The following is a 26,620-nucleotide window of genomic DNA, read 5'->3' on the forward strand; positions in this document are numbered from 1 at the left end:
TCATATTTCCACATCACGTACTACGAATGGGACACAGTCAGTGTTACTTAATTATCCTCATTAACACTGGTCCTACAATTGATAGTTTACTGCTTTTGATGTTATATATACACCCTGGATTCCGTAATTTCCACTACAACTCATCTGATGAAGTAAGTTTTACCCATGAAAGCTCATGATATATTTGTTGGTCTCTAAGGTGCCACAGGACTACTTGTTTTTTTTTTTTTAACATTACAGACTAACATGGCTACCCCTCTGAGATAAAATTCTCTTGTCACTCATATGTTCTAGGAGCACCCACGCTTACCCATTCCTGGGGTTCGTACACACCCCTCTTAATTTAAATACACAGACCCAATTATTAGAACTCATCAGAGTGTATCTTCCTGCAGCCTTACATAGTAGTATTCTACTTGACTTCTATTTATTAATAATCGTCACAAAGAGCATACGCATGTTAAGCATACAATGCTCACCACTCCCAATAAGCCAGATGTTTCCTCATAGCCCCAGTCAGGATCAGGTACATCTGGGGGACTCAAGTGTCTACACAACCTCGTTGGAAGATTGTTGAGGTCTGTTGACTCTGTTCTTTGAGCTGTGTCCTGGAGTTGTTTCACAAAGAAATTCCTTTTGGACCCCACTGTATATAATGAAATTTGAGTCATGCTTAGCTATACTGTAACCCATTATTTTACTAAAAGTTGACTAACCAATCCTAACATATTGTAACAATTCTCTAACCGATTATATTCCACCACATTACTTGATTTACACCTTGCAAAATTATACAGCAGACGGAAACAATTAAAGAACCAGGCAGAGATCATACAGACAAACAATAAAAGTGGGAACCGTACTGATAGAACAGTGAAGAAATAGCATTCTGTCTGACAAACTACTTAATTTTCTATCAAACTAAATTCTGTTTAACCATCTTAAGATCAGTCTCTTTGTCTGGGGCCATTAGGACAGGGTCATCTTAATAGGCTGATACTGTACTGTTTTAATGTAATTAAATGCAATGTAAGGATCTGACTTCCTGCTTCTCAGTTAATGGCTTCTGCTCTTTCAATCAGGCTGCAGACAGGCTGTAGGCTTTAGGCCAGCGGTCTTAAACTGCAGGCTGGGGAGGAGGGGAAGCTGTTAGTTACTGCATGCAGGATATGGTTTTGAGGATAGCAGGGGAGAGGGGGCTGGCAGTGCACGGCAGCAGCGGTTGGGTCCCTCTGCACTTCTTGTGGCAGCGGAAGCCATGGAGAAGCAGAAAGCAGTAGAGCAAGAGCGCCAGTCAAGTAAGCTTCTCTTCCCTATGGCTCCTGCCACTGCAGGGAGTGCTAGGGATCCGACCATTGCTGCTGTGTAGCGCCAAGCTCCCTCTGTGATCCCCGAAGCCATATCCTTGGGGACAGGGTGCCATGGGGGAAGAGGACGGGGCAATGGTGGGAAGAAATGGGGTTTGAGGACAGTAACAGACTCCTTCTCCTCCACCCGCTGCGACTCCCAGGACGGATTGTGCAGTTGCTCCTGCTGGGGATGACCCGTGATCTGGGAGTTTGAAATCCTTGCTTTAGGCCTTACAGTGTGGCTACAGAAAATGGCCTTCTCCTTACACTTACAGCGCAGTCTGACAAGCTGGTCTCTGGATGGGCCTGAGCTGCCTGACATAATGATAGGGGTCTGAAAGGCAGACTGCGTCTCTGCCAATCCCACAACTTAGCCATGAGTGTGGATGCATAGTTTACGTCACGTGTGTGTTGTATGCACTCGGTAAAGTTCTACAGAAACACTGTGTAGAGGTTGGAGTTTACACATCTGGTATGACTTGCACAACAACGGTAACATCACCCCTCCTTGTGCTTCCTAGCTGGTTGTATAATTGTACATCTATCTGCTGTTTTACACTATAATAGAGACCTGCATCTGTATTCTCAATCTGAATGCTGCATCAATGTGATTTTGCTTTGTCTTCATTTACAAAAAAAAAGAATGGGGGGGGGGGGGAGAAAGGCAGGGGTATATAGGTGATGGAGCTTGTTGTATATGATATATATGGAAGAGTTAGCTGGAAAAAGGCAGAGATGGAAAGTTGCTAAGCAAACCACCTGCCATCCAGGTTAGACCTGCTCAGGAATTTTTTGATAAAGTTTTTTTTAGTTGAAAAAATGACAATTTGTCTAAACCCAAACTTCTCACATGGAACAGGTTGGTTTCAACTAATTTTTTGACTAAAGATTTTTTTGGGGGGAAAAAAGTTTCGGCCCTCCCTCCCACCCCCGGACAGAGTCTGCTCCCTCTATATCAGCGAGTGCAAACCAGCCCTACTTCTGAGGAGCCCCCTGCCACTTCGGGCTGCTGCCTCTGTATCAGAGGCAGCAGCGTGGGGCCACAGGCAGCCAGTCCTCAAGGGGAGATGGTTTTTAAACTGGCTCCCCTTGCAGACCAGCTCCTGCCTGGCAACTTGCGCTGCTGCCTCTGTATCAGAGGCAGCAGCGTGGAGTGGCAGGGGGCTCCTCAGGAGTAGGGCTGGAGCACACTGGCTGCCGGTCCCACCCCCAGGAACTATAGAATGGTCAAGGAACCAATAAGAATTCATGAGGTTAATCAACTATTCAATTAACCAATATTCAACATCCCTAGTGCAGAATGAATTTTATGTGCATTAATATGGAGATGAGTGACACATCACCTACATTTTGGAACACATACCAAAATTCATTCTATACAGGCAGTCCCCAGGTTACGTACAAGATTGGGACTGTAGGTTTGTTCTTAAGTTGAATCTGTATGTAAGTCGGAACTGGCATCAGTCGCTGCTGAAACTGATCAGTTTCAACCGCAGCTGAATCTGGACACCAGTTCTGACTTACATACAGATTCAACTTAAGAAACCCAGGCGTCCCCAAGTCAGCTGCTGCTGAAACTGATCAGCGGCTGATTCCAGGAAGCCTGGGGCAGAGCAACTCTGCCTCGGGCTTCCTGTAGTCAGCCGCTGGTCAGTTTCAGCAGCGGCTGACTTGGGGACGCCTGGGGCAGAGCAGCTGGGGTGCTGCTGGGTTGCTCCAGTAGCGCGGCTCCTCGGCGCTACTGGAGCAACCCAGCAGCACCCCAGCTGCTCTGCCTCAGGCGTCCTGATTCAGCCGCTGCTGAAACTGACCAGCAGCGGCTGAATCAGGACTCCTGGGGCAGAGCAGCTGGGGTGCTGCCGGGTTGGTCCGGAGCAGCGCTGCGGGACCAACCCGGAAGCCCCCGGCTGCTCTACTCCAGGGGTAGGCAAGAAAAGCCTGGTCTGCTGGGGGAGGCATTAGCTGCACCCCCCCCCCCCCCCCCAGCAGACCAGGGAGACCGGGGGTGGGGACGCCCAAGTCCTCCATGGCTTTGCTCCGTCTCCCTGGTCTGTTGACCTGGGAGACACGGAGCAAAGCCGCAGAGCACGTGGGCAGCGGGACAGTCCAGGCGCGCCGCGCTGTCCCACTGCTGGCGTGCTCCGAGGCTTTGCTCCCCATCTCCCTGGTCTGCTGGTCTGCAGTCCGTGTCCTCCGGGGCGAGAAAAGCCGCGTTTGTAACCGCGGATCCGACATAAGTCGGATCCGCGTAAGTTGTGGACTGCCTGTAGCTGATAGAGGGCTGGAACATCACCCATTGGAACATATGAATCCTTCACACACAATCTGTGTTTAAGTCATGGTGTTGTTAAAATAGCAATAATAAATAAACAGAAATGAAAAAGTGTAACTCTGTTTTTATTTTTAAGGAAAAAAACCAGATTTGCTTTGAATCTTCAGCTTTGGCAGAGGAGTCATGGTTTGGCAGAATGGAGGCAATTGCACAATCAGTTAATCAGTTTCAGACTGGCAATTAGTCAGTTGTCTGGGGGAGAAAGGTCTGGATGTTATGGGGCACTTGGTCAGATACAGATCAGCAGGGAAGTTGAGAAGGTTGTAGAGCCCTTTTTTGTTTCTGGATTGACAGGGAGTTACAGAGGAGGTTCTGGAACATTCTGAAGCAGCTGGTCACTAATAGTTTGTCAGGAGCCAGTGCAGAAGGTTCTGGAAAGTCCCAGACCAGGGAGACGCGGAGCAGCTTTTCTCGCCCCGGAGTACACGGGCGGCGGGACCGCGAGGTCCCGCAGTCCGTGTCCTCCGGGGCGAGAAAAGCCGCGTTCGTAACTGCGGATCCGACATAAGTCGGATCCGCGTAAGACGGGAACTGCCTGTACATGGACAGTCTGTCTGGGTTAGGGCTGAGGGGTTTGGAGTGTGGGAGAGGGCTCGGGATTGAGCAAGATGAGGGCTCTGGCTGGGAGTGCACATTCTATGGTGGGGCTGACGATGAGGGGATTGGGATACAGGCTCCCAGAGAGAGTGGGCTTCCTCCGTCCTTTCTCACCACAGTAGCTCCAGGTGTAGTGAAAGATACCTCTCTGCCAGCCATGGCAGCTCTGGTGAGGCTGGGTTAGGCTGGGCGAGAGTCACCTTTCTCTCGGGTACAGCAAGTCCATGCTGTTGGAGACAGTGGAGGGAGAACTTTGAGAAGGTGCCTCTCCCCCAGCTGCAGTAGCTCTCTGCTGGTGCATGGAGCACATCTTTCCCTCAGCCACAGCAGCTCCCCCAGCCAGGGAGAGGCGTGCTCTTGCAGCCTAGCAAGGAGCTGCTGTGGTCAGGAGACAGGTGTGTCTCCCCTGGCTGTGGTTCCTCTCTGTGTGGCAGTCCTGAGTCCCTGCACAGGGCTTATTAGGAAGCTGTGCAGCTTAGATGCAATTTAAGAGTTGGGCGCCCAAACTCACTAATTATGTTCAAAAACTTAGGACAGTACAATTTACTCTATTTGGGAAGCAGTGCTGCAAATCTTCAATGGAGGAGCAGGTTTGAAGGGAAGCTTTGGAAGAGGGCAAATGTTTGGCGAACGAGGAAGTGAGAAGATAAGTTTCAAAGCACTGTATACAAGTATTACAAGTGCTAGTAATAATAATAGGGCTCAGATTTTCCTAGATGTGATAGCTGATGAATTCCTTCATCAAGTAGTTGCTGAACCAACAAGGGGGGATGCTATTTTAGATTTGGTTTTGGTGAGTAGCGAGGACCTCATAGATGAAATGGTTGTAGGAGACAACCTTGGCTCGAGTGATCATGAGCTAATTCAGTTTAAATTAAATGGAAGGATAAACAAAAATAAATCTGAGAGTAGGATTTTTGATTTCAAAAGAGCTAACTTTAGTAAATTAAGGAAATTAGTTAGGGAAGTTGATTGGACTAAAGAAATTATGGATCTTAAAGTGGAGGAGGCCTGGAATTATTTTAAGTTAAAGTTGCAAAAGCTGTCAGAAGCCTGTATCCCTAGAAAAGGGAAAAAATTTATAGGCAGGTGTGTTAGACCAAGCTGGATGAGTAAGCATCTCAGAGAGGTGATTAAGAAAAAGCAGAAAGCATATGAGGAGTGGAAAATGGGAGGGATTAGTAAAGAAAGCTAACTTATTGAGGTTAGAGCATGTAGGGATAAAGTGAGAGAGGCTAAAAGTCAGGTAGAGTTGGACCTTGCAAAGGGAATTAAAACCAATAGTAAAAGGTTTTATAGCCATATAAATAGGAAAAAAACAAAAAAAGAAGTAGGACCGCTAATTACTAAGGATGGAGTGGAGGTTAAGGATAATCTAGGAATGGCCCAATATTTGAACAAATACTTTGCTTCAGTCTTTAATGAGGCTAATGAAGAGCTTAGGGATAATGGTAAGTTAACAAATGGGACTAAAGATAAGGAGGTAGATACAGGCAGTCCCCGAGTTACGCGGATCCGACTTATGTCGGATCCGCAGTTACGAACGGGGCATTCCTCTCCCTGGTCTCCAGCAGACCATGGAGAGGAAGCAAAGCGGCGGAACACGTGGGCAGCGGACAGGGTTGTCCGCTGCCCACGCGCTCCGAGGCTTGGCTCTGCTTTGCCCCCCCCCCCCCCCGTCCCCCTGGTCTGCAGACCAGGGGGACGGGGAGGGGGCAAGGCAGAGCCAAGCCGCGGAGCGCACGATCAGCTGACAGCCCAGACGCGTCTGGGCTGTCCGCTGCCCGCGTGTTCCACGGCTTTGCTCCCCGTCCCCCTGGTCTGCAGACCAGGGGGACGGGGAACAAAGCAGAGCAAAGCCACGGAGCCCGAGGGTAGCAGGACAGCCACGGCGCGTCTGGGCTGTCCCGCTGCCCCCGTGCTCCATGGCTTTGCTCCGGACACCTGTGGTACAGCAGCTGGGGCGCTGCCAGTTGGTCCCGTAGCGCCGCTCTGGGCGCTACTGGACCAACCGGGCAGCACCCCAGCTGTTCTGCCCCAGGCGTCCTGATTCAGCCACTGCTGGTCAGATTCAGCAGCGGCTGAATCAGGACGCCTGGGGCAGAGCAGCTTGGGTGCTGCTGGGTTGGTCCAGTAGCGCCGAGGAGCGGCGGCGCTACTGGACCAACCCAGCAGCACCCCAGCTGCTCTGCCCCAGGCATCCCCAAGTCAGCCGCTGCTGAAACTGACCAGTGGCTGACTACAGGAAGCCTCTGCTCCGGGCTTCCTGGAATCAGCTGCTGATCAGTTTCAGCAGCAGCTGACTTGGGGATGCCTGGGGTTCTTAAGTTGAATCTGTATGTAAGTCAGAACTGGTGTCCAGATTCAGCCGCTGTTGAAACTGATCAGTTTCAGCAGCGGCTGAATCTGGATGCCAGTTCCGACTTACATACAGATTCAACTTAAGAACAAACCTACAGTCCCTATCTTGTACGTAACCCGGGGACTGCCTGTATTACCATATCCGAGGTAAAAGCCAAACTTGAACAGCTTAATGAGAGTAAATCGGGGGTCCCAGATAATCTTTATCCAAGAATATTAAAGGAACTGGCACATGAACTTGCAAGTCCATTAGCAAAAATTTTTAATAAATCTCTAAACTCAGGGGATGTACCATTTGACTGGAGAATTGCTAATATAGTTCCGATTTTTAAGAAAGGGGGAAAAAAAGCAACCCGGGTAACTTTAGGTCTGTTAGTTTGACATCTGTAGTATGTAAGATCCTGGAAAAAATTTTGAAGGAGAAAGTAGTTAGAGACATTGAGGCTAGTGGCAATTGGGACAAATTACAACATGGTTTTACAAAAGATAGATCGTGCCAAACCAACCTGATCTCCTTTTTTGAGAAAGTAACAGATTTTTTAGATAAAGGAAATGCAGTGGATCTAATCTACCTCGACTTTAGTAAGGCATTTGATACAGTACCACATGGGGAATTATTGGTTAAATTGGAAAAGATAGGGATTAATATGAAAGTTGAGAGGTGGATAAGCAACTGGTTAAAGGGGAGACTACAGCGGGTCATATTGAAAGGTGAACTGTCAGGTTGGAGGAAGGTTACTAGCGGAGTTCCTCAGGGATCAATTTTGGGGCCAATTTTATTTAATCTTTTTATTGCTGATCTTGGCACCAAAAGTAGAAGTGTCCTAATAACATTTGCGGATGACACAAAGTTGGGAGCTATTGCCTATTCAGAAAAGGATCGGGATATCATACAGGAAGATCTGGATGATCTTGTAAATTGGAGTGATAGCAATAGGATGAAATTTAATAGTGAGAAGTGTAAGGTTATGCATTTAGGGATTAATAACAAGAATTTTAGTTATAAGCTGGGGACACATCAGTTGGAAGTAACGGAGGAGGCGAAGGACCTAGGAGTCCTGGTTGATTATAGAATGACTACGAGCCGCCATTGTGACATGGCCGTGAAAAAGGCTAATACGATCTTGGGATGTATTAGGCGAGGTATTTCCAGTAGGGATAAGGAGGTGTTAGTGCCATTATACAAGGCATTGGTGAGACCCCATTTGGAATACTGTGTGCAGTTCTGGTCTCCCATGTATAGGAAGGATTAATTCAAACTGGAATAGGTACAAAGAAGGGCCACTAGGATGATCCGAGAAATGGAAAACCTGTCTTATGAAAGGAGACTCAAGGAGCTTGGCTTGTTTACTTTAACCAAAAGAAGGCTGAGGGGGGACATGATTGCACTTTTTAAATATATTAGAGGGATAAATACCAGGGAGGGAGAGGAATTATTTAAGTTTAATACCAGTGTGGACACAAGAACAAATGTATATAAGCTGGCTAGTAGGAAGTTTAGACTTGAGATTAGACGAAGGTTTCTAACCATTAGAGGAGTGAGGTTCTGGAATGGCCTTCCAAGGGAAGTAGTGGGGGCAAAAGATCTATCTGGCTTCAAGATTAAACTAGATGGGTTTATGAAGGGAATGGTTTGATGAGATAACATGATCTTGGTAGCTAATTGACCATTCATTATCAGTGGGAAATAGGTCAATGGAGGGATAATAGGAGTTACTATAGAGAACTTTCTGGGTGTCTGGCTGATGAGTCTTGCCCACATGCTCAGGGTTTAGCTGATCGCCATATTTGGGGTCGGGAAGGAATTTTCCTCCAGGGTAGATTGGCAGAGGCGCCCTGGAGGTTTTTTGCCTTCCCCTCTGTAGCATGGGGTACAGATCACAGCTGGAGGATTCTCTGCATCTTGGGGCCTTCAAAGTATTTGAAGGCTTCAATATCTGAGATATAGGTGAGAGGATTATTCTAGGAGGGGTGGGTGGGATTTTGTGGCCTGCACTGTGCAGGGGGTCAGACTGGATGCTCATAATGGTCCTTCTGACCTTGAAGTCTATGAGTCTATAAGAGATGGCACGGAAGAAGGTGCGAAGATGCAAGTGAAAGAAACCTACAAAAGGGGTGTTGCAGAGAGCCGCATACGGCTCAAGTAAGAGGGTATGAGAGTAGAGAAAGAGCGAGGAATTGTATCGTGGAAGGCCTTTATAGGAAGACTAGAGTCTTTAATGGGTTGTGGAAGACAAGGGAAAGCTTGTAAGGAGAGTCATGTTAAGTAGTGTGTGGCAGATGATCTTACCAGTCTCTCATTTTTATTTTAATGCAGAGTTTTTATTTGTTTAAAATTTTGACTGATGGGCAATATGTGCAATAGAAACTTCCTGTGAGTAGCAGCCAGGACTTGTGGCCCTATTCAGTGACCTGACCTCCCTGCTGTTTGGTTGCTTATGAATAAGAAGCATCCTGATCAACCAGTTTGTGCCGGTTCCGTTAGGTAGATGAACAAAGATCCCCTTGTTCTTTGAGGAATTTGTCTCGATACTCTAGTAAAAGCTTCCCCTCTCCAGACCCATTGTTGTGCACCAGGTCAGAGGCGTCCTGGGGTAGCAAGGGAATGTTGAATTCTTTTCCCTGCCAAAGGCGCAGAGATGGACGGAACTGTGTGTGTGCATTTGTGAAGGTTTCCATTGAAGTCTCTCCTCCCTTCCCCCTCTTCCTACAATTGAGGCTTATTTTTCCTTTTCTTTTTCTTTTTCCTGTTTAAAGAATGACCCATTTAGTGGGTTTGGGCGTCTCTGTTAATCCTTCCGCCTGCTAGAAAGTGAGTGAGCTCTGAGATGATATTGCTGAGGAAGGGGGAAGCAAGGCAGGAATTTGCCTTTCTGCCGAGTTGTAGAGATGATAGATTGGAAGAATGCGGCATAAAGCTTTGAGATATCTGGGCTCCATCTTTGTGTTTTGCCTCAACTGTCTCTTCCTTCCTCTCCTTGCTGCCAAGCTTCGCCTTGGTCTTGAACAGTAAGGGGCTAAAACACCTTCCCCCTGCAGGCAACCATTCTGTCAGTCTCCTGAGGGAATGGAGATGAAATGGAGGCTGTATCAGCCCAGTAGAATAAAGTTGAGGGAGAACAATCACCCTACATCAGAGGTGGGCAATAACATGGTGGATGTTCGCCAGAGTTAGCCCCTGGCGGGCCACCGCCACTGTATTTCCCAGCACGGCCATAGGTACCAGCAATTATAGCTCCTGTTGGCTGTGGATCACCATTCCTGGCCAATAGGAATGGTGGAAAGTGGTATAGAGCGGGAAACAGTTTCCTGCAGCTCTCATTGGCCAGGAATGGCAATCTACTGCCAATGGAAGCTGAGATTGCATGTATCTGCAGCCGTACAGGTAAATATAGCTGTGAGGGCCCACTAGGAGCTAACCCTGATAGACTAAATCAGTGTTTCCCAACTTGTGGTCCACGGACCTATGGTGGTCCACGACGGTACTGCAAGGGGTCTGTGGAAAGTTCAAAAATAAGGATTGGGCCCACTACTGTGGGCCCAATCCTTACTTTTCTTTTTTCTTTTTCTTTTTCTTTCCTTTGTTTTCTTTTTTTTTTTCTCCCCCAGGGAGGGGGCGTGCATGACATTTTAATAGATTGAAAAGGGGTCCGTATGCTTGAAAAGATTGGGAACCACTGGACTAGATCTAGCGAGTGGGCTGGTATTTGCCAACCCCTGCTCTACGTAGGTCTCAGTCCTCTGTACTCAGTGGTTGTGTTTTGAGGTGAGGTGGTCATTGCCATGGAATGCTCAGTCATTGGGACACTGGTAGTACTGAGAGGTGGGATCATACTCCAAGGAGGGAGTGTGAGCTGGGGTTATAATGCTCTCATTGTTTCCCTGTGACTGTGTGATGTGTCCTGAATTACTCCTTTGTGGTGATTCACTCTGGAGCTGGAATGTGGAGAATGTTTAATACAGATGTAAATCCCAGCCAGGTTCCCCTTGGTCGCCACATCATCAACTCCCCTTTCTATCTTCTGTTATTGCCAAACGCTTTACCCTCATGAGTCTCCTTTCCTCCCATTCCCCCTTTGTGGGTTAGTGACTGTGACTGTCACATGAGACTGTTTTCACAGTGATGAGCAGTGTCCTGGTGAGGAATAACTAATAATACCCAAGATTTACATTGGCTCCCTGTGAGCTATCTTCTGGTTTGAATACACTCTCTAGGTTAGTTGGATTAGAGATAAAAGATCACCAGTGGCTGGCTGAGAGCCCGGCTGTCTGAGGGGCAGTAGTAGGAAGTGCAGGGCTCCGATGCCCAGTGTGCAAGAGATGCATGGGAGAGGGGGACAGGCATGGGGGCTGAGGTGCAGCAGGTGGAACCCCAGTGAGCCACAAGTTGCTGCGGCCCACTGAGGTGAAGAAGGACACTCATGCGGCCCACTCCCTGGTTTTGGTTCCCCATAGCTGCTATAGGTGTCTCTCTCTGGATTACTGGGAACCTTTCGTCATTGTAGAGAGACTAGAACCTACCCTAATCCAGTGTGTCAATCTCCATCTCCCACATTCTCAGGCCCTTGGCCCATCTGGTCTGTGAACCTGCCTTTGACGGTGATTGGTAGTGAATGCTATAATAGTGAGGGGAGAGAATGGTTCCTTCCAGACCTCCCCAGGAGACTGTCTTGCCCTAGTGGCGGCAGCCTGTCCATTGGCAAGTGCTTTGAATTAGTCAATGAATGGACCTGGCTTTGCAGAAGTAAAAGCTGTGGGGGATGGGTGGATTTTATGCTTAGTCCTAGAAGTTGCCCTCAGAATAAAGGTGCTGACCAGAAACCCACGTTTGGATTCAGAGCTGATATTCTAAGCGGTCAGTTTCCTACTGATGCCATCATATAGCCTGAATCACTTCCCCTGAATGGAATGGTGGTTTCCAGCTATGCTACCAGGGCAGAGTAAGGGGACAGTGGGGAGGGGGACCAGTGGAAAATGGGTGTGAGTATGAAAACAAATAAAATCTGGTGAAAGTTTTTTAAACTAACCTTCCCCCTGCACCTGTCTCTTCCAGTCTCTGTCTGCTGCTGTTTCTTCATACTGTTTCTTTTCCTGTCTGAGCTCACCGGATTCATAGCCACTGAAATGTAAGTATAAGCTATTGAAAGTTGTTGTTTTTTAAAGTGATTCCTTGGGTAGTGTCCCTGTGAGTACTTGCATCAGGATGTGCACATACCCAGGTGCTCTTGTTTGGAGATTTTGTCAGCAGTGTCCATGGGTCTATGCTTGCATCTGAGACACCCTTATGCTCTAGTATAAGGTATACCAGTAGGGACAGACCCACCACCTCTTTATCTCCTTGTTATCCACCTGTAGCTTGAGATGGAGCATCGCAGTGTTCATTAGGTAGCCATGTAGCTTGTTACATCGCTTGTTTATCTTTCCTTATTCTCTAGCACCGTGGTGTTCAACCAGTTCTGAAGCAGAAGCTTCTATAGTGGCTACCGCTATAGCGAACTAGCTTTACATGTGGCTAGTGTGTTGGACACCACGGCTCTAGTATTTACCTTTTAATTATTTTGATTTTTTTCTTTTTTGTTATTTAGCACAGTTTGTGCTTTGTGCTTTTCTGTGATTTCCCTGCCCCCCCCCCCCCCTTTCTCTTCTTTTTTTGTCCAATCTGGGCCTGTTCGTTTTTCTTAGGCCTTGATCTACTGCCTTGAGTATGGATTGTGACTAAGATCCTGGGCTTCCAACTAGGGATGTAAATGGGTAACTTGGTTACCTGGAGAACATCTGCCTTACTGGGTGATGCTTACTGGGTAACAGTTTCCTGGGAGCAGGTCCCTGCCCACGGCCTGCTGCGGGCAGAGAGCTGCTCCAGCCCTATGTGGCTAGCATCTGGAGCTAGAAGCTGGCAACTAGTTCCGGTCCCAGCACGGGGGCCAGGGGCTGGCCTGGGACCCCACTCAGTCAGTTAGTGAGCTAAATGTTAGGTTAACTGAACATTTACCCAGTTAACTGATAAATCAGGATTTTATATCCCTCCTTCAAACCCTGCCAGGCCTACGAGAGTAATGGTGGATGTAGGAGAGGTGGGGGATAGGTGTCTGGCTAGTGAGAGGTGCAGGAGCAAGGGACAGTGCAGGAGAAGGCTTTGGATAGGGTGTCTGGCCAGGAAGAAGGGTGCAGAGCAGGGGGTGGGCAATAATTTTTTTATGGGGGGGCCACTCCAAGATTTTGGTAAGTGATCAAGGGCCATGCTCTTTCATTATTAATGGAGGAAGTGCGGGGGGGTCTGGGATGGAGATTTGGATGCAGAAGGGGAGCTTGGGGTAAAGGATTTGGGTGTGGGATATGGGGGAGAGTTTGGGCGAAGGGTAGAATCATGCCTTGGGGCAACGGAGTGGAGTGAGGAGGGGGGTCTGGGAGGGGAGTGTGACCTGAAGTAGGGGTGCAAGGGTTTGGATTGTGACCTGGGACAGGGAATTGGGGTGCAGAGTCTGGGAGGGTATGGGTGGATGCAGGAGAGTATTCTGGCCCAGGGAAGGAGTAAGTGCACAGTCTGAGAGGAGGTTATAACCTGGGGCAGGAGTGCAGGAGGGGGTTCGGGCTTTGACCAGGGATAGTGGATTGGGGTGCAAGGTCTGGGAGGGGGTTGTGACCTGAGGGGGGGCATAGGAAGAGAGCAGTGCCTGGGAAGGTGAATGGGGGCTGGAGTAGGGGTGCAAAAGGTTGGGGAAGTGAGGGTCTGGGGTACCACAGACAGACTCTGTCTGGCAGACTTTACCTGGCTCCCAGACAGCAGCCCAGGATGTAGTTTAGCCAGGGTCCCTGCCTCCTAGCCCTAGCCCCAGATCAGGAGAACTGCAAAGCAATAAACATGGCTCCTGAACTGAATGCTATAAGCCTGGGGGATGAGGTAGGAGGGGCACTGTCCATGCTGCTTGTCTTGCAAACAGGCAGCTGCTCTTGGCTGAAATTGGCCGAAGGGAGCTACTGAGGGTGGGGACAGCATGAGAAGCCTGTCTCCCCTCCCTCCAGGCTCTCAGTGTTCAGAAACACACACATGGCCCTGCAGCCATCTTCACTGAGTGCAGAGCAGAGGCGGGGCAGACAGGGAGCTGGCTGAGGCTCTGGTGGGATGCATCCAGCCCACAGATTATCTTTTGCCTAGCCTTGGTATAGGGGCAAGGTTGGAGTGTGGGATCTTGGTGGGGGCGGGGATTGAGGTGCAGGGTCTGGGACTGGTGCGGAGCTGCTTACCTGGCTCCACATCCTCATGGGTCCCAATATGATCTCCCACTGATCCCATTGACTGCAACTCCAGCCAATAAGAGTGACAGGGAAAGTCTGTCATTATGCTACCGTTTCCCCAGCTGAGCTGGGCAGGAGGGAGGCAAGAAACACCATGTGGTTCTGTTCTCTGTCTCTTTTGAGCCAGTCTGGCAGCCTGCGTCCACCAAGCCCCAACCCTAAGTGCCAGCGTGCTCCCTGCTGCAGGAGGTGGGGTGGGGATTAGCTCAAGCTGCGGACCACCTGGGAGGCGGCTGCGGACTACTAGTGGTCCGCTGACCGCACTTTGAGAACCATTGTGATAAGTTGTGTCCACAGCCTCACTTTCTACCTGAAATTTCTTCAGAATTCCATGTTTATCAAGGAGAATCACCTATTAGTGTGTTATCCCAAGCCTTGCTCTTCAAGAGAAGGAACAAGCCCCCATTTACTACATGTAAAAATAGCTCTTTCCTTTTATCTCAGCAGGACTAGACCCTTAAGGTCTTCCTCTGGACTCGGTTCACAATCATGCTAGAAGGGCATAACAAGTGGGGTTCCGCGGGGTCTGTTTTGGGACGAATTCTGTTCAATATCATCATCAATGATTTAGATATTAGCATAGAGAGTACACTTATTAAGTTTGCAGTTGATACGAAGCTGGGAGGGGTTGCAACTGATTTGGAGGACAGGGTCATAATTCAAAATGATCTGGAGAAATGGTCTGAGGTAAATAGGATGAAGTTTAATAAGAACAAATGCAAAGTACTCCACTTAGTAAGGAACAATCTGTGTCAAACATACAGAATGGGAAGCGACTGTCTAGGAAGGAGTACTGCAGAAAGGGATCTATGGGTCATAGTGGAAGACAAGCTAAATATTAGTCAACATTGTGACTTTGTTGCAAAAAAGCCAGACATGATTATGGGATGCATGAGCAGGAGTGTTGTGAGCAAGACATGAGAAGTCATTCTTCCGCTCTATTCTGCACTTGATTAGGCCTCAATTGGAGTATTGTGTCCAGTTCTGGGCACCGCATTTCAAGAAAGATGTGGAGAAATTGGAGAAAGTCCAGAGAAGAACAACAAAAATGATTAATGGTATACAGAACATGACCTGTGAAGGAAGACTGAAAGGATTGGGCTTGTTTAGATTAAAAAAGGGAAGACTGTGAGGGGATATGACAGCAGTTTTCAAGTACCTAAAAGAGCGTTACAAGGAGGAGGGAGAAAAATTGTTCTCCTTGGCCTCTGATGATAGGACAAGAAGCAATGGGCTTAAACTGCAGCAAAGGAGGTTTAGGTTGGACATTAGGAAAAACTTCCTAACTGTCGGTGGTAAAACACTGGAATAAATTACCTAGGGAGGTTGTGGAATCCCCATCTCCGGAGATATTTAATAGCAGGTTAGATAGACATCTATCAGGAATGGTAGATGCTGCTTGGTCCTGCCTAAAGGCAGGGGATTGAACTCGATGACCTCTTGAGGTCCCTTCTAGTATTCTATGACTCTTTGTCTCTGTTACAAAACAAATTAAAGGATGTCCTATGTCCACCCAAAGACTGCCTAAAATGGTTTCAGGATATGCTTTGTCCTGTTACAAAGCCTTAGGGTTCATCCCCCCCTATACAAGTTATTTTTTCACCAGGGCTCAATCTTCCTCTGTAGTCATCCTGAAAAACACACCTATCTTCAATATCTATAAGGGGGCCACCTAGTGTTTGTTGCCCATGTTTTACCATGTTCATTATGCTGTCATACCCGGTTACAGAACTGACATGTCGCCTTCTTCTGTAATTGAAGTACTGCTTGAGATTTTCCTGACATGAAACTCACATAGCGACACTACAGGAAGGAGGAGAGTTACTTAACTTGCACTGTAATTGGATTTCTTTGATATGTGTGGCCCTAGGGGGTGTTCTACTACCTACCTTCCTTCCCCTCTGCTTTAGAATCTCTTGCTGAACTTTTGTGGTTGAGAGAGAACTGTAGGGGTGGCATCTCTGTCCCCTCTACCTACCTTCTACTGGACAATGAGTATGTCTACGGTGCACGTGCAGACCTGTGGATAGTCCTGACAAAAATCTCAGATGTAGTATGTGGGAGCACTCATGCATCCTAACACAGAGCACCTAGGGGACACATTTGGAAGAACTCCAGTTTTTGTGCAAGTAAAGTAGCCTCTCCTCCTTTAACCAAATCATCTCTCTGTGACCTTAGTGTCTTATGTCTAATTCCACTAGTTCAGCTCATTGTTTAACCATGTTTGGAGTTGTCCTCATTAAAACAACATGCTCAAGTCTTAACTCACTTTATTTCCATTTAATGATGCCTCTTAGGAAAACTTTTAATTCCTTTGAGGGAAAGCTGCTGCTTTCATGCTCAGCCTTTTATTTCTAGCTATATACTGGATTTCAGGTGGAGTATAATGGATGTGTCATTCAGACTGGAGGTTGTACATGAATACATCCTTTTCCAAGTATCTCATGGTGGTCAAAGAGTGGTATGAATGTTTAAAAAGGCAGATAGCATGCAATTGCACATCCCTCCCTTTCCTGCAGTAGGCATTCTCTTGCAATTTGCTGCAACTTGTCTCCTGTAACCCCTGCCCAGTACAGTATGGTGGTTTTAAATACATTTGACTAAGGACGAGCATGGAGATGTTGTGTTCTACCCATCACAATTTCATTATGTTAGTGTTTAGAAGTTTAAAGCAGTGGCATGTGAGTCATGACTCTCCAGGTTTTGTTCCCAACTCTGCTAAAGACTGTGAGACCTCAGGCAAGATACTGCTTCTCTCCCATTTTCCCCATCTATAAAATGGACATAATGCTTTGTCTGTCTTCTCATTACACTTTGAAACCAACCTTTTGGGAAAGATGAACAATGTAAGAGCAAATTGTCATTAGTAAATGTTAACACTGAAAGCTTTTCTGTTCAACTGAAATAGGACTAGGTTCCTATTTCTAATATTCACAGACATGCTGTATCGGTGGCATAGTTGTTAAAATCTCCTCCTACCTTTGTCCATACCTCAACTTTACTTGGAAATATGGTTGACTGTGTGTCTGTGACATCTCAAAAACCTGCTCTGAATAAAATGAAAACAGGTTTTGTTTTTTTTAAATTAGCACTGAGTCTACCAAAGGTATCAGTTCCTGAGTCACTGCTTCCTGTTTCACCTAGAATTGCCTTTCTGCCCTCATTTTTCTGCTATCCTAAAAAAAAAATTCTTCAGTAATGTTTAACATAGTTAAAATCCGTTCTGTGTTCCAGGAGTCATTGTCATGCTGTTAATACCACAATGACCTCACAGGATACAGAAATCCTGGGAAGTTAGGCAGAGAGGAACTTCCATGAGAGGCAATGCTTAGAAGATGGACCAGATAACAAGAGGAACCTAATCAGCCAGTGGGGAGGGAGGAGGGGCGCGGAGCATGTCTGTGTCCCATGCTGTATGGAACTAATTATCCACCTCTTGATTTTAAAAAGTGTGGAAGTCTTTGTTGTGTGGCTAATAGAGAATTGCTTCTTCCAGTGTTTGTGACTACTTTGGCACAAGAGTGTGTTCTCACTGAAACCCTTAACCTTGGGTAGTCAAAGATAGTAGTGAAATCTAGGTTTGTAACTTGTTTTAATGTGTCTCCCTTACCTACTTTGTAGATTATGTTTTCTGTTTCCATTTCCTTTTATTTCTCTCTCCAGTTCAGTCCCATTGTTCTATAAGATGCTCAGGATCATTTGATCTCTAGAGCCAGCTCTTCTGGGTTCCCTTAATTTAAAACAAAACTTAAACAGCTAGAAAGGGGAGAACTATATCTAGTAATGCATTACTTCTCCTCCAGGGCTATCCAGAATCATGGGTGGTTTGATTTTTAAAATGTACATTTCAAGGAGAGTAAACAACGTCGCTTTCCTGACCTTCACCAAATTAATTGAGCAAGTTTTGTGGGTGAGGGAGGTAAGGAAGAAGAGATTTGTGTTTGCTGACTTACAGGCTTTCTGAGGTCTTGTCAAGCTGGTGTCAATCCTGGTATTGTCAGCATAATGATGTCTTCTCAAAGACACTTCTGGTGTAGTGACTGTTTTAAAGCTCATCTAACAGAATACCAGACTGTCTTATCAGTCTGGGATAGATTGTGGCCCTAGCAGGGTGAGATGGCAGAGGGTGGGGAAGCAAGAGGGGGAATTGTTCTGGGAGTAAGTGTTTGTGAGCAATAATGCCATAAAATCAGGATCAACACGGTGGAAGAGGGTGAGATGGCAAAAGTGAGTGCAGCATCCTGATTCCACGTTGACCACCACCATGGGAGTCTGAAGAATATGGAAATCCACTTTGGCTCATTATGGTCTCACCAGAATGTCTTACTGGTAGCAGCTTGGGACATTGGCAAAGTCTACATTGGCAGTTTACAGAGCTGTAACTTTCTGGCTCAGGGATGTGAAAAAACACTCACCCATCTAAGTGCAGCAAATTATAGTGCTGTAAAACACCAGTGTGAACCAAGCTACAACTGTTAGCTACTCCCCTGGTGGAGGTGGTTTACAGAGAATGTTGAGAGAACTCTCTTCTGGTACTTGTGCTGTGGCCACACTTTCAGTTTAAAGCACTGCCGTGGCTGTGCTTTAAACTTTTACATGTAGACAAAGAGACTGCATTTGTAAAGAGTTCCCCTCTTTATCTAGGAAAAAGACAGGATAATTTGGAACAAAGTATTTGCATGTTGATAAATTCTGGTGACCTGGGCTTTTTTTTAACCTGATTATTACTTTCCCTTTTAGGAAACACGATATATTGCAAGTGTTAATAACACTAAGTTTCTCCACTTACCTATCGAACCTGAGTGACTAATGGTATAATTTGAGGCAGCAGAGTATAGTGGTTTAGAGTATGAGCCTGGGAGTACTCTTGGGTCCTACTTCCAGCTTTCTGTGGTCCTTGAGCATTTCCTGGGTGGGGTTACTTATAACCTGCCTTCTTCTCTGTGTGTCACCATTTGTGAAATGGCCATGATGATAACTACATACCTCACTGGGGTGTTGTGAGGATTTATTGACTAACTGCTTTGAAGATGTAAGTATTATTTTAGTGCAGAATAATTTTCAACCAGCTTTTGAACCAGCCCTCCTGGGTGTTGTTATAAGAAAATCTCCTACAACAAATCTCTCTTCCTGCTTGAAATTTTGTACTGGCAACTAGTTTTAATGACGGACTGGTGTGTGCAGATATATTGGATGAGCTTACCCGCTTTGTTTGTGTCAACTGCATTGAGAGAGACTGCATCAATCTTTCTCCTTTTGTGGAATAAAGTAAATTACCTTAGAAAAATAATGCCCTTCCCTAAGTGAGGTCGCATGGGAATAGCTGCTTTGTATGGTTGGCTGGGAAAAATCCAAAACTATTGACTTTGTGCTGCCTTAGCCAGAGGCATGCCAGTATCTTCCTATTAGTGAATATCTAATCAGGTATTAGTACTTACCTAATGTCCTCCTACTGCACAGTGGCTATACAGGCAGTCCCCGGGTTACATGGATCCGACTTACATCGGATTCCTACTTACAAACGGGGTGAGGCAACCCCGCACTAGCTGCTTCCCCCCAGCAGACCAGAGAGACACGAACCTAGCCCCACCCCCCCAGCAGACCAGGCAGATGCGGAGCAGCTTTTCTCAGCAGACACCTCAGCTTGAGAATAAAGGACTGAGGGAAGTGAGATGTGGGAGAATAAAACTGAGCTCTGGAGAAATGTTTGGCTAGAGTTTCCCCTACAATATGTACCAGTTCCGACTTACATACAAATTCAACTTAAGAACAAACCTACAGTCCCTATCTTGTACGTAACCCGGGGACTGCTTGTATGCGTATGTGTGCACATGAGTGTAGGCGAGAAGAGAACCTGTGTGAGATGCAGTCCATGTATTAGTCTGCTCAGTGAATGGGTTACACTACCCCATTCATGGATCTCCCTGTGCCTTCTTGTTGCTGTAATAATTAAAACTTCTCATACACTCCTTACATTTCCACTCCCATTAAAAGTCTGTGTCAGTCATTCTTTGCCCAGTGGAAGGGTCAGTATCTTTGACACAAAGGAGAAAGTGAGCTGGTGTGTCTTGGTCAGAGACTGGCCTGCTGGAGGAGAGGCTCTGGATGCTGCCAACACCTGGGCTGCATGGTCACAGTGCACCCAGGCTCCAGCAAGCGCAGTCCCTAATGTCCTGGCCTACCCCAGTGCTCCCCTGACCCTCCCAAACCCCTGTTCTTTGCCCCCTACATTCCACAATCCCTTGCCCTGACCCCTGCACGCCTACATCCCTGCCCTGAGCACCCCCCCAGCACCACGTTGATTCTTGCACCCCCCCACCCAGAACTCCTCACATCTCCCAAACCCTTGCCCTGACTCCTGCATCCCCCATATCCCTAGCCCTACATAGGGTTGCCAGGTGTCCGGTATTGACCCGGATAGTCCGGTATTTTCGTCTCCTGTCCAGTAAAAAAAAAATTCAGAAAATACTGGACACCTAAAATGTCCGGTATTTTCTGGGTCCCCCCTCCCCCCCCCGGCCAGGAGGTGAAAATACCAGACACCTGACAACCCTACAACCCTCTCAGCAACCGGGCCTAGCCCCGCCCCCCCAATGATATTCCCTTCACCTCCTTCCCCCCAACTTCCCTTCCCCGCTCCCTCCCCCTCCCGTTTAACCTGGTTCCACAGGGGCTTGTCTTGTGACTAGAACAGAAAAACAAAATGGCCACCGACAAAAAAGACGCCTCTTTTATTTTATTTTTTTAGCTTAATGGCTGTCGGGGTCTTCCCGCCCCCCCCCCCCCCAACAATTTTTTTCCCCAGTGTGTTTTTGGGAGAGGGAGTAGGGGTGTTCGGTATTTTTGGTTAAACCATCTGACAACCCTAGCCCTACATCCACACCCCTCCAGCCTCTTGCCTTGAGCCCCTCACACTCCATCCCACACTTAGATTTTTTAGAGGTACTATCTTATCACTAACCCTCCCCAAACCTCTTCTCTGACTCCTCCCCCGCCAACGGGTGGTTGTGATATGACAGAACCTGTAAGAAATTTGTTACTTTCACCTCACCTGTTGATTTGGCCTGTGTGCTTTGTATGGAACAGCCTGGTCTGGAAAATGAAAGAAATTGCACCTTCAACTCTAGCCTGACAGTCAGAGCACTAACCACTAGTTATACTAGAGGTTTTGTGGCCTTTCCTTTTCCCAAGCCTGCTAGATGGTCTTGATAGCTAGCTTCTCACACAGCCATTTGGAAGATTCAGGTTTAAATCTTGGCTGAGGTTACATATGCGGCAGAAACAGTGTCTAAGTCATAGTGGGAGAGAGCAGCACCTTACAGGGCTTACTGCTGAGAATGGTGGTGACTTGAAGTCTTTAAATACTGAGAGGGCACAATAATCTGAGAGCTCCTTGGCTCGTCTGCAGGGAAAAGAAATAAAGAAAAGGAGGTCAGTGTCCCATATTTGAGCTTTTACTAAATTGTCAGTCACAAATATATATCCTGTCCCACTGAGCAAATGACTCAAACTCTTAGGAAAATAAAGCTGTAAGTGTTGAATGCCTCTGGTATTTCCTGGGCAGGATCGATTGCAGGTTGAGGACCTCCAGGAATTGCTCATCATAATTTAAATGGCCACCCTAGCTCATCTCTCCATTACATCATAAACTAAGAGCATAGAAATAATCTGTCCTTTTTTTAATTAACCCAGATCTAGTTCTAGATGGCTATTATAGTATTCTAACTGGTGAGATGATAGTCATGTATCATGTGACCTAATTAATGCTGTGTGGAAGTGATGTTCAGAATGTTTCCAAGTATTTCACAATTCAAGGGAGTGAAATAATTAACCCAGTTGATCTAGCAGTAATTGGTAGCTGCAATTGAAGTGTGGCCTTGATTCCATTACAAATATGGCAAATGGGTTATGAATATGGCACATCAATGATAGTTGATCAAATAACTGCACACTTACATTAAAAGCACCAGTTATGCAATTCTGAAGTAACTGGCTAGGTTTTAGTGACTGTTACCCAAAGGAAAGTTCATAGCCCATTCTGGGGCAGCTACTTGGATCAAGTACTTACAGTGTAATAATTATCTTCATATAAAAATGTGAATAGTCAGCTACCAAATGTCATTCTGTCTAGAGCTTGACTTTTACAGTGAGATTCTGCACATGTATGTGGGGGGCGGTGTGTGTGTGTGTGTGTGTGTGTGTGTGTGTGTGTGTATAATATATATATATATATATCCCTAAAAGATCCTACATGTGTCACATGAGACAAACCTGCATCTTGCAGTGCTCACATACATACATAGTTGGTCACTAAGGATTTGTCTGTGTGGTGAGTTATTGCACAGTAAGTCAGGGTGTGAATCTACAGTGTTCTAGCTTGCCACACATTAACGTGTGTACACTGCTACAGCACAGGGAAAGTCCTGGAGGACGGCTTAACATACAACTTGAAAGCATAATGTGTTAAGCTGCAGTCCACACCACAGTTGTGTTAAGAAGGCTTCCCACACCATAGCTTGCTATGTAGCCATAACTGTACAAAGGAAACTTCAGAAGGGTAGCTGAGTTAGTCTGTAACAAGGAAAAACTTAAACAACAAATAGTCTAGTAGCACCTTAAAGACTAACAAAACATGTAGATGGTGGTATGAGCTTTCGTGGGCACAACCCACTATTCCTGTCATCTGAAAAAGTGGATTGTGCCCACGAAAGCTCATGATACCATCTACATGTTTTTGTTAGCTTTTAAGGTGCTACTAGACTATTTGCTGTTTAAGTTTTTCCTGTACAAAGGAAGCTAGCACTTACGATCTTTTGTTCTAGGTCAGTGAACTATAGGTGCAGTTCCACTAGTTCATCAAGTTTGGGAAACTGATCAAACAGACTTACTGTAGAAGAGGAAACAGAATGATAGTCAAGTGTCTTAGGTTGTATTCCAAACTCTGCCCCTAATTGGCCCTGGGTAAGTCCCATTCTATTCCGTAGTGTTCCAACCTGTAAAATGAAGATTGTAAAGGTAGTTTCCTACTTCTTGGGGTTTTAAGAGGCTTAATTAATGTTTGCCTAACACTTTGAGACACTCTAATTAAAGCTGTTGTATACGTAGTGGTGAAGTTGTTATGCTGTGCATCCTAATCTACATGTGTATTGGTTAACCGGAAACAGAAAGATTGTCCCAAGATACCGTTTATAATGGCTGACTCAAATGCATGTTGACATCTTTAACATGGATCTCCCTTCTTTTCCACCTCCTTAAAAATTATATTTCCTTTCTTTGTGGACCAGCATGTTTTGTATATCTCTCAACTTAGCCATGATTAAACTGAGAGAGTGACCTTTTAAATGAGGAAGTGACCAGAATGCAGGGTGCAGCAGGAAACTGCAAATGACATAGCAATAACATACGTTGCGTTAGAGAATTTGCTGTCCCACTTCTCATTCCTTATCAAGAATGGTGAATATGAGATATTAGATATGAGAGATTTATACAGAATTGTATAAATATTGTTGTTTCTTCCTCTATGGATGGGAGTTTTGTTGAGCAAGGGCCTCTTGCAGGGGTCTGTACTGATGGGAGTCCATCAGGTGGGCAAGGAGAAAAGAGGTAGGCTTAGACAGTCTCCGAGAGAGAGAGAGTAGCTGTGAGGAGGCATATGAGGATCATCATGTATGAAAGATGGAAAATCTCTTGAGATGACTCCTTTCTTCACTAAGTTTAAAATCCCCTCAAAACTAATTGTCATCTATTGAACATGAGAGAACAATGTCAAGTAGGAGGTTGGAGCACTCTGATTGCAGGGTCTCCTTTCTCAAACGGTTGGGGCGAGATGGAGACACTGGTGCCTGGGAGCAGACAATGTATAAAAAGAAAGGCAGCTTGCTATGAGGAAAGAAGCAAAAGAGGCTGGATTTCTGGGAATCAAGAGCCAGGGAGGGGCTGTCCAAAAGAAGAGGAGCCAGGTGAACAAGGGAGCAGAAGGAACCATTTTGAGAGGGCCAGACAGAGACTGAGGTTCAGAAGGATTAAACTTGTCTCCTTTTGTGTCTGAAGATCACAGGCTTCTGGACACCTGTTGGCTGTGACGCGCGCGCACACACACTGTTGTTGTATCCCAAATGTCAGTTCTAAAGGCTACAGTTTGGGGAGTGGCACATGTTTCAGCTGTGTGAAATCCTTGAGTGATAATGAACTGCTCTGCCCTTGTGTCCTCTGTCTGCGTGTGCAGTTGGCAGTATCTGCAGTCTTGTCAAAAAATTCCTGAAACCTTCTGCAGCAAGTTTGTAAGCAAATGGGATGAGGGAAGCCCAGAAACATCTCCCAAGAATTTGAAGTATTTCGAAGTGGCTCTTGGTAGAACAGTGGTCTCCAATCTTTTTAAGCACAAGATCACTTTTTGAATTTCAGTCCAGGATCTACCTTAAACCCAAATACCCCTGTCCCACCCCTTCGCCAAAGCCTCACTTTCCTCAAGCTGTGAAGATGGGTACAGGGGAGGGGGACAGAGTGGCATCAATGCCTCTGTCTCCCCCACTCTGCACAACAAGCAGGAGGCTCCTAGGAGGCAGCTTTGAGGCTCTGGGCAAGAGCAGCAGGACGGGGGGGGGAGGGGCAGCTGAAATGCAGGTACTTGATAGCCTCCCAGCCAAACCAGTCAGGATCGCCCGTCGGAGGTGCCAAGATCTACTGGTTGGTGACCACTGTGCTAGAAGCAAAATAAATTGTTTTAAGTGGTTCATGATTTATGCTGCGTACAGAAGCTCTATGATTCTTTCCCCTGTAACCGTGACTGCATACCCTTGGGGTGAGAGGGATGTGTTTCCTCTCGCCTGCACTTGTGCCTTGCTTGCTCCTTGCGCAGACACCTCAGGAGTAGAAAAAGTCCCTACAAAAAGTCAATAAAAAACACAACCCTGGCTACCAGAAGTAGCTGTGAAACAGCAGTGCTTGCCTGTTGCACCACTGGTTTTGGGAGGGGCTCGAACCATCCTCTGAAGCTACCGTGCAGCCCCCAAAACAGCCATTTCTAAAGAGCTAGAATCCACCTTTGCAATACTCCTCCTGTGCAGCCTCAGAGATTATTTTGCTTCTGTAACTGTCAGAGCCAAGCTCTGGTACAGGAATCTCACATTCCCTTTTCCTACCCTCCAGTAGGGCAACTCTGTGCATTGTGGCACAGTATCTTGGGCTGTCTCATTTTCTTTCACTGGAGTCTCTATCCCTCCAGTAAGGACTGCTAGTTACTGTGTCAGAAATTGCACCTATGATTTCCCATTTCACATCTGTGTTGACTGCTAATAGGAAAAGCCCAGGAGACTCTTAATTCCACTTCTTGGCATTAGGAGGGAAGGATGGCAGCTGAACAGAAAGTGCCTTAAATAAAGGATCATAATTCAGAAACCTGCCAGTGCCATGATAACCCTTGTAGTGGCTCAGTGGGAGTTTGGAGGAGCGTGTGACAGGTCAGAACCCCCTTGGCACTGCTACCTGATGTGCTAAGATCCTACTGAGCCTGCTTTCCCTGACAGCTTGGGCAGCCTGTAACCCTGTCTAGTTGAGCCAGACACACTAGCTTTCTGCAACACAGGGACAGGGCCACACCCCACAGGCTGTAGACACTCACTGTGAGCAGCGCAGTGTGAAACCTTTCCCCAGTACTCAGGTACATAGCCTATCTGGGAGCTGAACCCTGGCTGGATAAATACGCCCTATACTGTATAGAGATCTGTACAGGATAAGCTCATGAAATTCACCCTCTTTTTCTAAACATAGAGAGAGATGTACAGGCTCCTTGTCCCTCCAGGTAACAATTACTTGCCCTGGGTTTATTAATACATAAACATGATTTTATTTAGTATAAAAGGTAGGATTTAAGTGATCATAAGAGAGAGCACACCAAACAATGTAGGTTACTAAGAAAAATAAAAGGCCATGCAAGCTAAGCTTAAAACACTAAAGAAACTAGTTACATAAAATAGCTACTCTCATAGTTGTTCTAATAAGCTTTCACAGACCGGAATGACTTCCAGCCTGAGCTCAGTCCTTCCTCCAGTTGAATCTTGTATATTTCCAGCAGTCATCTTGTATGGGGTAGCCAGGGAGAACTGATGACGACCTAGATTACCTCACGCCCTCCCTCCCCCAAATAGGATTTGCATAAAGTGGGAATTAGGGGTGTAAAATCCCATTTAATCCTGTTAATGTGATGTTTAACCAGTAACTGATTTAAAGGGGGGCAGGCAGAGGGGCTGCTACAGCCCAGCCAGAACAGCCTCCTGAGCCTGGGCTTGCTGTGGACAGGAGCTGCTCTGGATGTCTGAAGCAGCTCCTGTATGTGTCATCCCCCACAGAGGATGAGGAGCTGCTCCAGCCCCCACCAGCTTACTGGTTAACCTAATGGGAATCCTTTTATTTAGTCTAAACTTTTCCTCTGCATTCCAAGATGGATCCTAGCATCAGGTGACATGGGCACATGTCTCTGCAAGGACCCGGTCTCCATATTCAAGAGCTGACCCACAGATCTAAAGAAAGTTTAAGCCCCATATTATCTTACTAAAGGGCCATTAGTGCTATTTCTGGCTTTTTCGCATGGACTAGTACCTGATGAGCTGATAATAAGGATGTTAGATAGTGATTAATTGAATAGTTGTGTAGTCACATCAAATATTATTGGTTACACGACTATTCG

The 26,620-nt window shown here is 46.5% G+C and overlaps 1 protein-coding gene across 3 annotated transcripts in view; it reads left to right on the forward strand.

Moving 5' to 3' along the window:
* The window catches only part of ERGIC1 (endoplasmic reticulum-golgi intermediate compartment 1), a 107,048-nt gene that overhangs the window by 42,965 nt on the left and 37,463 nt on the right, over nucleotides 1–26,620 (forward strand). For all 3 annotated transcript variants that reach the window (XM_075900263.1, XM_075900262.1, XM_075900264.1), the window contains exon 3: nucleotides 11,693–11,765. In XM_075900263.1, coding sequence (XP_075756378.1) covers nucleotides 11,693–11,765 — 73 coding nt within the window. The remainder of the gene's footprint in view (nucleotides 1–11,692; nucleotides 11,766–26,620) is intronic.

The sequence above is a fragment of the Pelodiscus sinensis genome, chromosome 17, assembly GCF_049634645.1.
Source record: "Pelodiscus sinensis isolate JC-2024 chromosome 17, ASM4963464v1, whole genome shotgun sequence".
NCBI classification, from domain to species: Eukaryota; Metazoa; Chordata; order Testudines; family Trionychidae; genus Pelodiscus; species Pelodiscus sinensis.